Raw genomic sequence first — 18,002 nt, 5'->3', positions numbered from 1 at the left:
AGAGATGCGCGAGTCTGTTGGAAAGAGTTCAGGGACCTTAGGAAAGAGTGCATTCGTAGCGCCGTCTAGGATGGCTCTGAGCAGCGGTGTATACGAGGCAGCTTTTGCACAGCGCTCTGAGCGCTAGCTGACATCAAAGTCGGTAGCGGGCTTAGACCACTTGGTCCTCTGAGCGCCGATACGCGGAAAGTGCAGGTGTTGAAACAAACCGTTCTCCGGTTTTCCTTACCACGAAGGAGTCATAAAACGTCGGAACGCAGGAATGCTTGCATAACAGAATGCAAGGCGGCGGCTTCACGATTCTTGTCCTCCCCGCCGACCTGTTCCTTATTCCTTCCTTCCTTGTATTTCGTGATGTGGGATGCCTTTGAGATGTTAAGCGAATGTTCTGCGCAATTTGTTCCCGCGTCACGACGCAAACCGGGTTAATAGGAGGCGTATTTGGGAATCCCGGCGTTGTGAGTGAGGCGGAGAAATTGCAACAACTCGAAAAACGGGGCAGGCACTGAGTGGTTTCAAAAGGGTAGCGTTTACGGCAGCAGCGAAATGGAAACGAGTTCCGCACGCTAAAAAGGGACATGAGACAGAACCGTAACTTAATTCTCACTGAATAAAAGGAGGGCTGCAGGTGCGTGTGTGTGTGTGTATGTGGGGGGGGGGGGGGGGGGGGCGTGGGGGGGGGGGGGCGGTGATCACGTTATGAATGACAGTTTTAAAGCATGCCGTACGTATGTTTTGCCGGCTTGCGGAAGAAAATACTTGGGACAATATTTATTGCCAAAAGATATCGCTGAGTGGCTAATTAGCAGTTGTAACTGTGGCAAGTGGAATGAATGAATGAATGAAATCTGTAATGAACACAACAGGCGCTATTGGGGCACATGGGCACGCCCGGTGGAGGGGAAGCTGTTTGGGATACCGTGGCTGTGGCTGGCTGCGCGGGCCTTTTCACCAGTTCAAGCTGTAACGTTGGGTAAGATACCTTTTTATGTTGGTAGGGTCCTCCTGGACCCTGAGCTTTATTGGAATAGAGGTAGATGGGTGGACATGCGCATACATACGCAAACGAATGGATAGAGATATAGAGAGACGAGACGTGCGGACGGATGGTCGAACGAAGGAATGCGTGTATGGAGAGTTGACTTACGTCCACGTTTTCTTCTTTTGTTTTTCCTTACCTACTTGTCGTATAGTGGGGCAAAATTAGGTCGGCGGTGGTCTTTAGGCGGGACATTTTAAACACAATTGCGTTTTGCTACGGGAAACCCCTGTGCCTTCCTCTTTTTTACTGCGCAGTCACATACATAAGCATGTACTCTGTAAACTGACTGAGCTCATAGATATATGAGTTCTCAAATTACGCTCCCTGGTTATGTACTTTTAGCGCCCAATGTTCAGGACAGGGTATTCCTTGTACATCCCATCCCGGAGGTGCGACGGTTTAAAGCAGCCCACCCCGCTGTATACGACGCGCCACTGTTTGGTTCAGGAACATGTAGTGGCCTAGTCGCGAAAAAAGTGCCAGATTCGGTCCGCTTCAAGTGAGGCGAGTTTGAATAACATGGCGAGCGTTAATTTATTTCAGCGAGTCCACGTGTTTCCAACTGGGAACAAATGCTCGCACAACCTGCGCTTTCAAATGCAGTTCAAGGCCGGTGTACCACCTACCGTATAAGCAGGCAATGACTTCAGCGACGCAGCTGGAGTTCGAACGCGCCATCGGAAAGGGAGTCGCGTGCCATCACGTTTGCCCCGCGTAAATCCTCGAGGCGCGTGGCAAGCTCGAGCCGGTCCGGAAAAGCACCTGGTGTGCGGACCGATCCCTTGCCCTGGTGTAGAATTCCCAGTGCTGCACTTGTTTAGCTGTCGTTGCTTGCGGCCAATGGGGCGGAGGCCGCGACACCCGACGTGGCTTGCTTGCGGCCTTATTAGAGGCCCATTATTATCGCCCTTGGCACTTCGAACACAGGCGTCATGTCCTCCGGGGTATTCAATCGTCCTTCTTGGTGTGGATGAAAAAAAAAAAAAAAAAAAAAACGGCTTCTGCCTTTTCACGCCTGAACCAAACATTTTCCCTCAAGTACAAAAAGAAAAGAGATCCCGCATTATGTTTGAGGAATGCGTATACATCGCTCGAACGCACCGCGACGTCCTTGCACTCAAGAGAGCAACCAGGGGCCGTCGTGTGGCGGCTGCCGTCCGCGCGCCGACCATCTGCCTGCCGCGAGACCAGCAATAACTTTGGTCGGGCGAAGAAAACGCAAAGCAAATTCGCAACCGGAGACAGGTGGCGCGCGCCGGTCGCGCACCATTTTCGTTTCCCTTTCCACGTCCTGGGGCACCTCGGCCGCTCGTTTTATTTTCTCCCTTATCCATCGGGCCCGATTCTTGCCTTGCCCGACATTTGCCTCTAGTTTGTTTCCTCTTTTCTCTTGTTGTTTTCACTTTCTTTCTAGCCGCGAACTCCCAAGGAGCAGCAGAAAACAGGGAGCATTAACTTTTGTCAAGTGGGGAGGGGAGAGTTCTTCTGCCAGACGTTTTCACTTCATCCTCTGTTCCTCATTCAGTGAGCGAGCGCGGGCACCGGAAAATGGGTGGTGTCCCCCGCGAACTTGTCTTCCCTCTTCCAACAACGTTTCTTGTATGATTTCATTCGCTACCATTTTGAAAAGTGGCGGCACCAGAGCGGTGCCCTGGGGCACGGCCCCAGCATGGCTGAGAGGGAGGACCCGTCGGCCGCGCGTGCGTGTACCGTTGCTTCTTTGCGGCGGCACCTTTTCTTCGTTGCTCGATCGAGATTCCTCCGCACCCGCGCAGTGGGTGCCTCTTACTTTTTGCAACCAGCGGAAAACAGCTGCTGCCTCGGCGTTCTGCTTGGCTTCTGCGCCGCCCGCACCACCTGCTTGCTTCGAAGAACGGCCCCCGATCCCTCCGCTCGACAGGGCGCCTCTGAAATTCCTCTGTGCGGGACGAATTACATCAACACAGTTATTGAAGCCTTCAGGCAGCTGTTGCTCAAGGTTGTAGTAATAGAGTGAGAAGGCTCTGCGGCGCGCACCTGGAACAAGAGTTAAGCGACCCCAAAATGGGTCGTCGCTCTATTACGTACGTCGGCGCGCTGGATGGATGTTGCTGCTAACTTGGATACATTTTTGAAACGAAGGATGTTTATAAATCGCATTCGGGACAAAAAAAAGCATAAACTCCAGGTGAGGTTGTCGAATAAATGCTTGCGCCCCTCTGCTATTACAGGCACCGGGCGCATTTAAAGTCGGTTTCACTTGTAAACACGCTTGCCTTGCTTCAAATCAACTTTTTCAATGTTCAGTACGAGCTCTCTGATATGAGAGTACGAAGGCCCTAGGATATTTTATTAAATACCTCCAAAGAGCCCATGTGCCCATATATGGAGCGTTATACACCCGCTTTTTAAAGTGGGCTTCATTACTGAACACAAATGTTTTGCTAGGAGGGCCATTTTTAGGATCAATATGGTCGTATATGAAAATATCGGGTCCTAGGGTATTTTATTATTAGCGTTTTAAGTGCAATGCACTTCTTAAGCGACCCTGAACCTGCGTCCACCGGCGATGTCCGCATCACATACCCACGTGGGGGATTGGCCAGGAATCTCCTCGTCTTCCTTGGCAACGGGGGGAGATGGGCGCGCGCTGCCTGGCCGCTGACATGGCACATACCCACGTGGGGGATTGGCCAGGAATCGGGCGTGAGAAGGGCTAATGCACCCGCTTAAAGGAGTACTGACACGAAATTTCAAAGCTGAGATCCGCTCTAGCAATCAAGTACAACGACAACACAAATAGGTGTCTGTGAATAAATGCATCTTTCTTTCTTTGTAGTTGTGTGTGTGTGTGTGTGTGTGATCTCTCTTTCGCGAACATTACCGAACCGCGCAAATTCAACTCGTGCATTCGCACTTTCACATTCTTCCCCTCGGGGAAATGCGGGGAATTTTTCTTATGGCTTGAAAGCGTGCCACTCGAGCATTTCAGCTTCGTTGGGACCACATAGCAGTGTGTATGTTCTTCGGCTTGAGAAGCGGGACTCTCTCTCTCTCTCTCTCTCTCTCTCTCTCTCTCTCTCTCTCTCTCTCTCTCTCTCTCTCTCTCTCTCTCTCTCTGTCTGTCTGTCTCCATACGCACACACACAAGTACGAACGCACACAGAGGTCTATGTATCCATAGATGATTGCGGTACGCACCGATCTCGTTACATCCAGACACACATAGTCGGTTGATGTTTGCATCCATCGCCTAATGTCCCGACTCCTTAGAACGACAGATTAGTGCTGAGACATTGTTTGTTCCTCCTCATTCACCTCCCACACGTAATTTCTCGGCACACCTCCTACTCGTACTCTCTTCCTCTGATTCACCTTCACAACGATTTGTGTCCGCTGAGGGCCCCAAAAAAAGGCGGCTCCATTAAGAGCTTTCTGTCGCGTTCGGAATGTAGTTTTCTCTCTTTTTTTTTTTTTTTTTTGAACGTGATTTACTTCTCTCACGATGCCTGGGCGAGACGGAAACGCAACTGCGCATGCGTAGTACAAAAACTACCAGAGTGCTGTGCTAGGCACGTGCAGTCGGGTATCCGTTCCGCTCGCTCACAGAGCCAGCAAGCGCTCCCTGTACCTTCGGCTATGTTCAGACTACCGACGCAAAAGCCATATCGTGATCTATGGACGTAAAAAAAAAAAAAAAAACGGCGTGTCACGCAGTTCGGTTGGCTGAGACGCGAAATGACGTCATTCTTTAAAGTTATTACGACAGTTGCGGCAACAATCTGAACCCGACCGACGCTATGTACACAATGACCTTTTTCTACTGGGCAACCCGTGTTCGCACTCCCCGTGTATCGATTCCGTTTCCGTTCCTAACGCGAAGTTATACTTTCGCCCACGTGATGGTATTACACATTGAATCCACACCGGAGCGCGGATAGATGGCTCAGCGTCCCGCGTATTCCCGGTGCTCGCAATAAACCGGGCGGCTCTTCCATCTCAGGCGTTCCGTTCTCCTCCTGGGCGCTTGCTTCGCTCTCGTTCTCACTGCCGAAGCAGCGCAGCAGTCGTCGATCAAGCGCGTATCTGGGCGACCGTCGCTGCTCGACAGATGCGGAGGAAGGGGAGGAGGCGGGAAGAGGTCCTCGGCGCCCTTCCTCCGGATTCGGCGAACGACCGCGTTTCTAATCGACGGGGCCGGTCGGTCGTCGGATGCACGGCGCTCTTCAGCAAGCCGCTTCTCCCCTCTCCCTCTCCGCTGCCGCTGATTGTTTCTCATGCGCATGTGCCGCGTTTGTCGCCGTACAACGCCATCCCAGAGAATATGAAAACCCCTGCTTAAACCAAGGCCGCTCCCTGATCGGCTCACTGTACCGGGATTGAGTCGAGATTGAGTTGACGCACTCCTTAACGGTTTTGAGTATTTTGTTACACGGGAGATACGTTGCTCTTGCTGTGGGCGCAAACGCGCTGCTGCTGCTGCTGCTGATAATGATGGCGCTCGGTTTTGACGCGAGGTGCGGCTATACATGCGTTTGAGATTACAAATTACACTTACGAAAACACGTCGGCGTCGACGCTCCGCGGGTGGTTTAGTTGAGCGTGCGTTGAACTTGCTACTTTTGAGGCGACTTTGTTGAGACCCCAAGCAGTGCGAAGCGTGTCTTTCGACGAAGGGAACACGACGCCGGTGTATTTGAACCAATACGGTGCAGAAAACGCACGAACGTCCGATCGCCTAACCTACTTACTGCAAGTTTTATTGAACTCCAGTTACTATCAATTAGATCTGCGAAGTCACTGCTGTAGTTATTAAGCCGGCCGCTAAGGATGGATATTCGGATTCTTCCGCAAACTATAGAAAAACTGAGGCTCGACAGACTTCCAGTGAGTGCTCGAATAAAGGGAAACACGAGTTATTCTACACAACACAGCCAAAAAGAAGAGAAAGAAACGAAGGAAGCTCACACTGACGCGTATAGCCCTGAAGGTAGCGCGAAGCTGTAGGAACCTTCGCAACCATCACGAAGGTACGAGTCCACGATTGCAGTCGATTTGCTTCTTCCTCGCTGCCGCAACGACCTTTACTCTATCATTGTTGCTACAAGCGTACGTTTCTTTCATTTAATGGGAAGTGATAATCATTGGACATCACCTTGGAGGGGAGTACGCAGTGACGTGTCTTTCTCGTTCCGAGCAAGTGTTGCCACGATTATGGCGAACTCTGGAGTTTGGCAAATCTTGGCCAATCTCCGTAAGCTTGGCTTGGCAAACGTGCGCCGGGGACGCTGGGCAGTCGCCGCGAGCCACACACACACACGAGCTCTCGGCCTTTTCTTGTTTTTTTTAAACTGCCGTGTGGTCGCCGCAATCTCGGCCAATCTCCCTAAGTGGGTATGCTTTGGCTAGACAAACGTGCGCAGGGGACGCTGGGCTGTAGTCGCGAGGCACGCAGACACGAGCGCTCGGCATTTTCTTGATTTTGTTAACTGCCGGCGGTCACCGCGAGGCTCGGTAATTTCTTGGCATTCTTAACTGTGGACACGAAAAAGTACGATTTGCTAAACAGCAAACGATTTGCTAAACAGGTTCGTTCTGGACTCCTCCATGTTGGGACACTATTCAGGTCTTCATCTCCCCTCCCTCCTCTTCCCCATGTGGCCTTGAGCCATCCCTTTTAATAAATGTTCGTTGTTGTTGTTGTTGCTAAACAGCTTCGCTGTGTATAAGTGTTTGGCGTATCACATTCAGAATCTTTTTTGGCTGTTTCGATTTCCAAAAACGAAAAGTCTAGACCATCGCTTTCCCTCCCTGAAGCATCAGTGTCGGCGTTGTGAGCGGCCGTATTCGGCACGCTCCTGAACTCCGGGAGCGCTTTGCGCAAAAACACGAGCGGGCACCACCGCCGGCCGCATTTGCGCGTTCCTGGCCCCCCGTCGCGGCGACGCTATGTGGCGCAAGGCGTAGAGCGCGAGGAGGAGGGGAGAAAACAAAAACAACCAACGCGGGGGAAAAACTCGCTCGGGGAGAACTTGAACTCTTCTCTCAGAGAGGACTGCCGCGGCGAAAGGAAGATGCGGCCGCCGCAATGCCAAGGCTCTTGAGACGAAAAGACTGGCGGAAGGCGGTTGTACCTTGCTGCTGCCGCAGCAGCAGCAGAACCGGCTGCGTTCGTCGCGTGTCCGTGTGCTGTGCGTGTTTAGTGCGTGTCGCGAAAGCCCACACGGAAGAAGGGGGTCGCGGAGAAAGTGAAAACGCGTCTTGCTTTGGCGGAACTGGTCCGTGGGATCTGGAGGTAGACGCTGAACGAATACGAAGTATAAGACAACCGCAGTGCTTGCAAGTGGTTGTTTTCTTTTGAATCGAAAGCTTTCTTAGTTGACCGGTGGCGTCCTTTAAAAAAAAAACTGGGGTTGATTCCTCTGTCATAGGAATCGGTAAAACACGAAAGTGAAATGTGCAGCGAAATCTGCAGCTGATCATGATTTGCGGGTCGGCAGCTGTCTTCTCGGTGTGCTTGGTGAGCGACGTCCGGCTGGAGGGTCCTTTCGGTGAAGGTGTACTGGCGTCATTTCCGTGACGGATATGACGTTAGTGAAATGTTGGGGTATCGCGGCATAAAACACTTTCGTGTTAAAATATAAAACACGAAAACGAACAACCGTAATTATTACGTACTCTTAAGTACTAAAGGTTGCTTCCCCGCAAGAAGACCCTGTGTGCAGGGGTGCACCCTTTACAGGCAGCTTGCTTCGTTGTACTGGCGTCATTTCCGTGACGGATATGACGTCAGTAATATCTGTGCATCCTTGAATAAAACACTTCCGTGTTAAAAAAAAACGAAGTGCGCATCGGTAGCGCCAGGTTATAGGCTTAAAGGAACCATGAAAATAAAATACAATTTGGGTTTATTAAAGGGACTGCAACACTTCCGCTGAACACTTTCTCTTTCCTTCGCGTCTAGAAGCACTACGAAAGCCATAGTTATCCCCAGCACGCAGCGGGACTGCGTGATTTCCCCGACGCAGCAGATACACCTTTTGTTTCTGCTTTGCTTTTGGGGCTATCTTTTTAAAGTGGCTATCGAACGCATTCACTGTGGCAACTAAAGGAAAGCCGGCCAATAGCCGCGACACCGCTGTAATGACGTAATTCTATTGGTCGAAGAACACCAGGACCGGGAAAGAGAGAAACATCTTTTTAGCAAGTTTTAAGTTATCTCATGGGCATATATACAGTCGCAATACTTGGCTGACGTACTTTGCGACTCTCAGTACTGCAAGTGTTGGTTGGCTACGTTCTGCAAGCCTTTAGGATTTCGAAAAAAAAAGCTGAAAAAAGTGTTGCAGAGTCCCTCTAAAACGAACGATTCGTCCAGATAACAACGATACCAACTTTATCGAAAACTTCAAGCAAATAGTCGAGATATTGAAGAAATCAGATGAAGCGGTGGCGACTAACCGGTCCTTTTCTTGCCCCCCCTCTCCGGATCCGCCACTGTGTGTGGCTAAAATGGAGCCGAGTGAGTTAAAGTCTCGCTCTTTCAAACTGCACGTATTTTGTCTCCATGGCCGATTTAACGCGTTTCATCGAACAGCCGCATATAGAAATGTCGAGCAGGAAGGAACAGATATATAGCCCCCGAAAACTTCGTCATGTCCAGCGACGTGGAACAGGGGGCCGACAGCGTGTACATCAGCGGCCGGGTTTTACGCATGGAGCCGTCACAGTTTTTCTGCGGACGCAACAAGATTGATGGCGCGCGCCTGTCAGCTGTAAACGCGGGGCCACCGTTGAGGTTCACCGCGACCGCTTTGGGACGCCGCGGCACCACCGCCACCCCGGCGGCGCCTCTTCCAGGGAGAACGTTTCTGTAGCGACCTCAACGATTGATTGGTGAGGTTCACGGCACCCCGCCTCGTAGAGCGAGCGCGTTCAGTTGCGATGAATTGCGTCTTGTGATCCCCTTTCCGCTATATAAAGGGCGTAGTTCATGTTGGGAGGTTTATTTTCAGCCGCCTTACAAGCGTATACATTAATCTAAAGATATCAAGTGCTGCTGGGAAGCACCCAACACCTCAAAGCGGCCATGCAGTCAAAACAGAAGTTTGGTTTATTAAGAGTACCAGTTAACGGTACTCTTAACGGTATACCATCTTAACGGTATACCAAACCAGCTAACGGTATACCAGTTTTGTCGCAAACTTCAAAAACTAAGCTTGGTATCGAGGGGGGCCAATGAAGAAGTCGCGGCTCTCCAGTCACTTTATGGTCTGGTCTTTAGGGCGCCACAGATTCTTGTTTGGGATATTGGCAGCCCCCGACCAAGGGCGTCTCGAAGCAAAATGACTGGGCGATTGTGGCGGGGTCTCTTCGTTTGTATGACTGCATCACTTTGAGGGTAATGATAAGTTAACACACTGATGAATAGATGATTTTAGTTTTCCCCTCGGTTGCGCCAGTTCTAACATTTTGTATCGCGAAATCGAAAATTTTTAAAAATATTTGCTTGTTTGTTTGTTTGTTTGTTTGTTTGTTTTTATTCGCATCTTGCACGAGGTACAGGACGCTGGGAGCGAGCAGTAAGAGCTGTCAGACATCGACAGCTTGACAGAGCTACAAGCCCCCGAACACTGCGCAGCGTAATAGGAACATCAAATAAATACAACTTGTATCTTGAGAAGAAAAGAAGGAGGACAAAAGAAAATGAACGAAATTAACTATACAGTAAATACGCATGCAGAAACCGCAATTCGTATTGCACGTACTTCAGCATTATACAAACTGTACATGATATCATGTATTAAACAAAGTATATAACACAGTCAAAGACGGGGCTATACAATGGAGAAAACAAGGGAGAAATGATTTAAAAGGAAATACAATTTTTGTAGGGGAGTCAATACAAGCCAATCGCTAGGGCAAAGTCTTTCTGACATTATATGTACCGATGTGCAACAAACAACTAGCACATTTAGCACTTTTTGAAATACCGTCGTAGTTCTGGGAAAGTCGTTTTGGGGAGTCTAATATCCTGGCGACTGAGTTCATTTAAGAGTCTTGGAAGTTTGTTTTGTAGGATTTGCAGTTCATATATGTTGTTTTTGTACGTTTGGACTAAAAAGTTTTTCACAAAAGTCTTTCTTGTTGTTGTTGTGGTTGAAAAAAAAAAAACGTTTTTCAGGGTCGGAATGGAGTTCTGTGAATAACTAAAGGCTAATTCTTCCTAATTAAGTTATGTTGTATTTTGTCTTCATGACTCCTTTAAGGAGCCTCCAGACTAAAAATTGTCCATGCATTACCTGTAAAAAAATGTTGTCCGCTGCGTGAGTATAGTCTGCAGAACCGAAAGCTTGAGTGCTGGGGAACTGTCGATCGTTTGGACACCGACCGACGTTATTGAGGAGGCACGTGCACGTTTCTCATGAAGAATACACAGGTGATGTTGCAGTGTTTCTTTTTTTTTCTTTTTTCACAGCGCACGCCAGGTGGCACGCTCTAAATTAGCGTCAATGAACACTACACAGTAAACGAAAACAAGTCGGGTGGGAATTTCCACTGGGCGGATGTTCCGCTAAACCCTGCAGCAGTACAACGTTTACTCCATACTGCGGAGTGTATAAAGCAGTATACGCCTAAACACTCCGACAAACAAGTGACGGTGTAAATATGATGTCATAACATAATTTTACTCTGATCGAGGGCGGAGTAAAAAATAAAACTCCGGATAAGGAGTTTTACGGCTCTCGGTCACGATTGCTCAGTAAAAAAAAAAAAAAAAAAAACTTCTAGTTGTATCGATTAACCCACAGCCCTTCCTATTCAGGGCGCATATGTCTCAAGCCGGGCGTTTCTTCGACGAGTTCTGCTCTGTGGCCGTGGCGTGCCAAAATATCATTGCAGCGTGTATGGCGTGCCCCGCATTTAAAAGGACCAAAGTCTCGTCTTTTGGCGTTAAGAAAAGGAAGGAAACAAGGTCGTTAGCATACGCCGGAGCAGATTATCACGAAAAAAAAACCTCAGAAGCATTTGATATTACCACACCAGTCGTTTTTTTTTTTTTTTTTTTGTCTGCACACGCGCATACGGCACGCAAGCAAGAAGTCGTCGCACTCCGAAAGAATGCCACCGCCCCATGAATACGCGAATACAAGCTCCTATCCCCTTTTGTTCCACAACTGAGACGGAGGATGTGATACGCCGACGCACGCTAAAATGAACAAACGAACACAGAGGCTGCATACGTCTAAAGCTGCAAATATCACCGTGGCTACTTATCGTTAGGGGGTGCCGTGACAGAAAGGGTTAAGCTCTCCAGCCGAGATAACTATGCTAATGACTGCACTCGTGAAAGTGACCACGGTCAAGATGAACACAAGAGCGGCTCGCTTAGAGCGGCTCGCCTGCATAAACGACGTCCGGGCCTGATGGCTATCTCAGACTTGCCTGAAGGACTCGCCAACGCTTCTGTTTGGCCAAGCTATATATATGAAGGAGCCCCCGGAACGTCGTCGCTTCGAGGCGCTCATTGGCTCCGGTGGGCGGCGGGACGAGGCCCTCCTCTTAATGAGGCCCCCAGGCGCATCAGAGGAAGCCGGGGACGACGTCGGATACGCTCCGAAGGTCGCCATGATGATGGCGCCGCATAGCGCGCGCGGAGACAATGGGGCGCATGCCGCTGCACGAAAAGTGCAGCGCCATGGACCGACGGGGCTGGCTGTGTACAGTAAAGAATGGCGTGGTAAACGGGATGCAGGAGATGCGCCAGGCAGGTGATGGGCTGGACAAACGTATGTTCGAGAGGCCATCAAGAATGCGATGTGCTATATATATATATATATATATATATATATATATATATATATATATATATAACACAGAAATAAGGGTTGGCAGTCGAGAAAACCTCGGAAAGCAAAGGGGAGGATGTGGTAGATTATTGAAACAGATTAAGAATTTGGAAAGAAAGAAAGAAAGTGAAGAAAAAATGCCCGCCAGGTGGGATCCGAACCCACGACCTCCAGAATACCGGTCTGGTGCGATAACCACTACGCTACCGGCGGGGCGATTTTCCCATTCACTTTCTGGGGTATTTATGTTAGGTATGTTTGTTTCCTGTGCTTGGGGGTGGTAGCCAGCGCCATTCGGACTAATCGGGGTGAAGGGGACCTTCTTTTTAACCCCCGGGTCGTGACTCGAGTGTCTACGACATGTCCAGAGTGGTCGACCAGCTTTGAACCCTCTTAAGCTCCCTTTGGCACCAAGACTGCCAGAACAGAGGCCCTCGCTATGCATGTAGCGAATCAGAATAGGAAATGAGGGGCTCGTTGAAAATAACACAGAAATAAGGGTTGGCAGTCGAGAAAACCTCGGAAAGCAAAGGGGAGGATGTGGTAGATTATTGAAACAGATTAAGAATTTGGAAAGAAAGAAAGAAAGTGAAGAAAAAATGCCCGCCAGGTGGGATCCGAACCCACGACCTCCAGAATACCGGTCTGGTGCGATAACCACTACGCTACCGGCGGGGCGATTTTCCCATTCACTTTCTGGGGTATTTATGTTAGGTATGTTTGTTTCCTGTGCTTGGGGGTGGTAGCCAGCGCCATTCGGACTAATCGGGGTGAAGGGGACCTTCTTTTTAACCCCCGGGTCGTGACTCGAGTGTCTACGACATGTCCAGAGTGGTCGACCAGCTTTGAACCCTCTTAAGCTCCCTTTGGCACCAAGACTGCCAGAACAGAGGCCCTCGCTATGCATGTAGCGAATCAGAATAGGAAATGAGGGGCTCGTTGAAAATAACACAGAAATAAGGGTTGGCAGTCGAGAAAACCTCGGAAAGCAAAGGGGAGGATGTGGTAGATTATTGAAACAGATTAAGAATTTGGAAAGAAAGAAAGAAAGTGAAGAAAAAATGCCCGCCAGGTGGGATCCGAACCCACGACCTCCAGAATACCGGTCTGGTGCGATAACCACTACGCTACCGGCGGGGCGATTTTCCCATTCACTTTCTGGGGTATTTATGTTAGGTATGTTTGTTTCCTGTGCTTGGGGGTGGTAGCCAGCGCCATTCGGACTAATCGGGGTGAAGGGGACCTTCTTTTTAACCCCCGGGTCGTGACTCGAGTGTCTACGACATGTCCAGAGTGGTCGACCAGCTTTGAACCCTCTTAAGCTCCCTTTGGCACCAAGACTGCCAGAACAGAGGCCCTCGCTATGCATGTAGCGAATCAGAATAGGAAATGAGGGGCTCGTTGAAAATAACACAGAAATAAGGGTTGGCAGTCGAGAAAACCTCGGAAAGCAAAGGGGAGGATGTGGTAGATTATTGAAACAGATTAAGAATTTGGAAAGAAAGAAAGAAAGTGAAGAAAAAATGCCCGCCAGGTGGGATCCGAACCCACGACCTCCAGAATACCGGTCTGGTGCGATAACCACTACGCTACCGGCGGGGCGATTTTCCCATTCACTTTCTGGGGTATTTATGTTAGGTATGTTTGTTTCCTGTGCTTGGGGGTGGTAGCCAGCGCCATTCGGACTAATCGGGGTGAAGGGGACCTTCTTTTTAACCCCCGGGTCGTGACTCGAGTGTCTACGACATGTCCAGAGTGGTCGACCAGCTTTGAACCCTCTTAAGCTCCCTTTGGCACCAAGACTGCCAGAACAGAGGCCCTCGCTATGCATGTAGCGAATCAGAATAGGAAATGAGGGGCTCGTTGAAAATAACACAGAAATAAGGGTTGGCAGTCGAGAAAACCTCGGAAAGCAAAGGGGAGGATGTGGTAGATTATTGAAACAGATTAAGAATTTGGAAAGAAAGAAAGAAAGTGAAGAAAAAATGCCCGCCAGGTGGGATCCGAACCCACGACCTCCAGAATACCGGTCTGAGTCCGAATTAGTCCGAATGGCGCTGGCTACCACCCCCAAGCACAGGAAACAAACATACCTAACATAAATACCCCAGAAAGTGAATGGGAAAATCGCCCCGCCGGTAGCGTAGTGGTTATCGCACCAGACCGGTATTCTGGAGGTCGTGGGTTCGGATCCCACCTGGCGGGCATTTTTTCTTCACTTTCTTTCTTTCTTTCCAAATTCTTAATCTGTTTCAATAATCTACCACATCCTCCCCTTTGCTTTCCGAGGTTTTCTCGACTGCCAACCCTTATTTCTGTGTTATTTTCAACGAGCCCCTCATTTCCTATTCTGATTCGCTACATGCATAGCGAGGGCCTCTGTTCTGGCAGTCTTGGTGCCAAAGGGAGCTTAAGAGGGTTCAAAGCTGGTCGACCACTCTGGACATGTCGTAGACACTCGAGTCACGACCCGGGGGTTAAAAAGAAGGTCCCCTTCACCCCGATTAGTCCGAATGGCGCTGGCTACCACCCCCAAGCACAGGAAACAAACATACCTAACATAAATACCCCAGAAAGTGAATGGGAAAATCGCCCCGCCGGTAGCGTAGTGGTTATCGCACCAGACCGGTATTCTGGAGGTCGTGGGTTCGGATCCCACCTGGCGGGCATTTTTTCTTCACTTTCTTTCTTTCTTTCCAAATTCTTAATCTGTTTCAATAATCTACCACATCCTCCCCTTTGCTTTCCGAGGTTTTCTCGACTGCCAACCCTTATTTCTGTGTTATTTTCAACGAGCCCCTCATTTCCTATTCTGATTCGCTACATGCATAGCGAGGGCCTCTGTTCTGGCAGTCTTGGTGCCAAAGGGAGCTTAAGAGGGTTCAAAGCTGGTCGACCACTCTGGACATGTCGTAGACACTCGAGTCACGACCCGGGGGTTAAAAAGAAGGTCCCCTTCACCCCGATTAGTCCGAATGGCGCTGGCTACCACCCCCAAGCACAGGAAACAAACATACCTAACATAAATACCCCAGAAAGTGAATGGGAAAATCGCCCCGCCGGTAGCGTAGTGGTTATCGCACCAGACCGGTATTCTGGAGGTCGTGGGTTCGGATCCCACCTGGCGGGCATTTTTTCTTCACTTTCTTTCTTTCTTTCCAAATTCTTAATCTGTTTCAATAATCTACCACATCCTCCCCTTTGCTTTCCGAGGTTTTCTCGACTGCCAACCCTTATTTCTGTGTTATTTTCAACGAGCCCCTCATTTCCTATTCTGATTCGCTACATGCATAGCGAGGGCCTCTGTTCTGGCAGTCTTGGTGCCAAAGGGAGCTTAAGAGGGTTCAAAGCTGGTCGACCACTCTGGACATGTCGTAGACACTCGAGTCACGACCCGGGGGTTAAAAAGAAGGTCCCCTTCACCCCGATTAGTCCGAATGGCGCTGGCTACCACCCCCAAGCACAGGAAACAAACATACCTAACATAAATACCCCAGAAAGTGAATGGGAAAATCGCCCCGCCGGTAGCGTAGTGGTTATCGCACCAGACCGGTATTCTGGAGGTCGTGGGTTCGGATCCCACCTGGCGGGCATTTTTTCTTCACTTTCTTTCTTTCTTTCCAAATTCTTAATCTGTTTCAATAATCTACCACATCCTCCCCTTTGCTTTCCGAGGTTTTCTCGACTGCCAACCCTTATTTCTGTGTTATTTTCAACGAGCCCCTCATTTCCTATTCTGATTCGCTATATATATATATATATATATATATATATATATATATATATATATATATATATATATATATATATATATATATATATATATATATATATATATATATATATATATATCCGCGCCTATGTGTGTGTGGGAAGACAAAGATACTGGGTTCTCCTTCATTCCTTTTTGCGCCACAGTACCTCTTGTATCCTGCGGTGTCACAAACAGCCTTTTGACTTTGTGAGTTTGTCATCTCGATACTCGTTCCGCCTTTAATGATGATGATAATGATTTGATAGCGCTGAAATAGGTGAGCGTGCAGATAAATGGGAATGAAGTAGAAAAGAACGGGAGGGCGAAAGGCTACATAGTTTCGTTATTACGTTCGGTTCCGTGGGAACATATAGCTTCCCTACCGGGCAACGACGAAAAATGTTGTTTTCTTTGTGGGCCTGTGTATACCATTCGATGTTTGACTGTCCTATGTCTCCACATCGTTTCCACTGGCTTCCTTACTTTGAACTTTCAACTATATCTGTAACGCGTCCGATGTCCTTTGCCGTTCATGGTCTATAGTGGGTCCAGCGATCACATTTGGTCACTGATAATGTTCTTTTTCCATCGCTGGCCTGATTGTTGTTTTTTTACACCGATATCTGTAAACTGAAAACGTCCTACGTCTTAGGCGCCTCGGATTCCTCGGCGGGGTATCCCCGGCGCGTGTTTCCAGTTTAACGAACCCACTCACGAGGAACACGTGCGTCAGCCCGAAAACACAGGGAAACCTGCTTCGGAATTCGATACCAGTAGCGGTCATGTTTTTTTAGATCTATGTAAGAATAAAAGAGCGCAGCTGCTTTTTCCGGCACCTTCTCCGTCATCAGTAACCATACATACCCAATGCCAATGCAGTGAAGGTATTCGTCGGGGAACATAATAATCCGTGGTAATCAGCATTCAAGGGACACCGCTTCGCCTTTACACTCGAGTGGTGTCATTAATCGGTGCATCAATTCTAATCGGCTTCTTACTGACAACGACATTGCACGCTTCGCAGGAATTCTGCTAAATCCTATTTCTTTTGCGGAGGAGGCACCTTATTCGGGGGAGAAGACGGAACTTTCAGCGAAGGTTCTTTGAGAAATCAAGCTATCACACAAAAAGAGCAGCGGTGTGGTGTACACATATCGCATACGGATGGGAGAAAGTATACGCAATCTCTGCGCGAGTTCGCAAACGCAGCGAGGACAAGGAAACCAGCCGAAAGCGGAACGCGGATTCAACCAGCCGAGCATGGCTTCAAACGCGGAGCAAGAAAATGAACGCGTGTCTTCAAGGAACGATCTGAGCCAGTACCCTGCCTCCATGCGGCACCGAGTCACGTATCTTGCGCGGGACACGGTGCCTGCGCGCGCATGCGCCCAAGCATGTGCTCACACAGTTCTTGCGCCCCGTGGTTGGTTGCACGCGAGCAAGCCTCTTCTTGCACGGGTGGCGCTCGTGGTTTGATGGCCGCAGTGGTCCCGTGACGACGTGCTTGCGCGGGTTACTGCCTCCCTTGATGGGGCCCACCATTACGCGCGCAGGAAGGAAGACGGACAGCACGGAAACACGACGTCGACGAAGGGGAGGGCAGCGTGCACGCTGGTCGTACACAAGAAGCACGCGAGGGGTTGCCTCCACCCGCATGCGTGCGGGCTGCTTGAACGCCCAGGACAAGAATCGGAAGTTGCGGTAGATTCTTTGGGCAAAGAAAGAAAGGGAGGGGGGTGCGTGAGCGGTGAACACTGCTGCAGCCACTGTGGTCAATAACAAAGCCGCGTTGGCGACGTTGCCATGGCTACTGTGCACGAAGTTAGCGAATGACGTGGACGGCGGGCAATGATTGACCTCCCGGAGGACCCTTTTGGAAGGTCTAGAGGGCACGTCAGCGGCGTGATTTATAGAGACTGATAAGGATCGTCAGTCGGCTACTTTCACATGGGGAGAAAGGGAGAAAAGAGAGATGGCTGGTTCGATGGCGTGGTTGGCATATGCGCTGCGAAGAGAACAAAAAGAGATGGGAAAGCTTTGCATGTATATCAGCAGTACTGTGACATATTTTGAGCGTTTAGAACGCTTTAGATAGGAAACAAAAAACGATGTTTACGAAGTAGTGGGAATTCTTTAAGTTCTGTATTATAGACATTATATACCATACATCAGCTTCATCGGCATGGGGAGTAACTGCAATAACACGACCTTTAAGAAATGATTGCAAGACACGTGTTCAGCCTTTTCATTTGACGTTGTTTCCCTAAAATCGAAAAAAGAAACTCGAAAATAATTAAATATGCCAGAAGATCAGACATACTTTTGTTTGGCGCTCTTTGCCCCAGCTGGCCTTGCGCCAAAAAACTCCAACCATCAT

At 49.3% G+C, this 18,002-nt stretch overlaps 1 protein-coding gene across 1 annotated transcript in view; it reads right to left on the bottom strand.

Annotated features, from left to right (window-relative positions):
* Positions 1–17,167, bottom strand: part of LOC144146366 (short-chain specific acyl-CoA dehydrogenase, mitochondrial-like) — a 37,839-nt gene extending 20,672 nt beyond the window's left edge. Inside the window, exons 1-2 of the mRNA XM_077678323.1 lie at positions 17,030–17,167; positions 2,753–2,960 (exon numbers count right to left, since the gene is read on the bottom strand). Coding sequence (XP_077534449.1) covers positions 2,753–2,960; positions 17,030–17,167 — 346 coding nt within the window. The remainder of the gene's footprint in view (positions 1–2,752; positions 2,961–17,029) is intronic.
* Positions 17,168–18,002: the final 835 nt, after the last annotated feature.

The sequence above is a fragment of the Haemaphysalis longicornis genome, unplaced genomic scaffold (genome assembly GCF_048455015.1).
Source record: "Haemaphysalis longicornis isolate Haplotype H1 unplaced genomic scaffold, Haemaphysalis longicornis Haplotype H1 scaffold_7, whole genome shotgun sequence".
In the NCBI taxonomy this organism is placed as follows: domain Eukaryota; kingdom Metazoa; phylum Arthropoda; class Arachnida; order Ixodida; family Ixodidae; genus Haemaphysalis; species Haemaphysalis longicornis.
The sequence above is the reverse complement of the archived record's forward strand: the minus strand, read 5'-3'. Positions and strand labels throughout refer to the sequence as shown.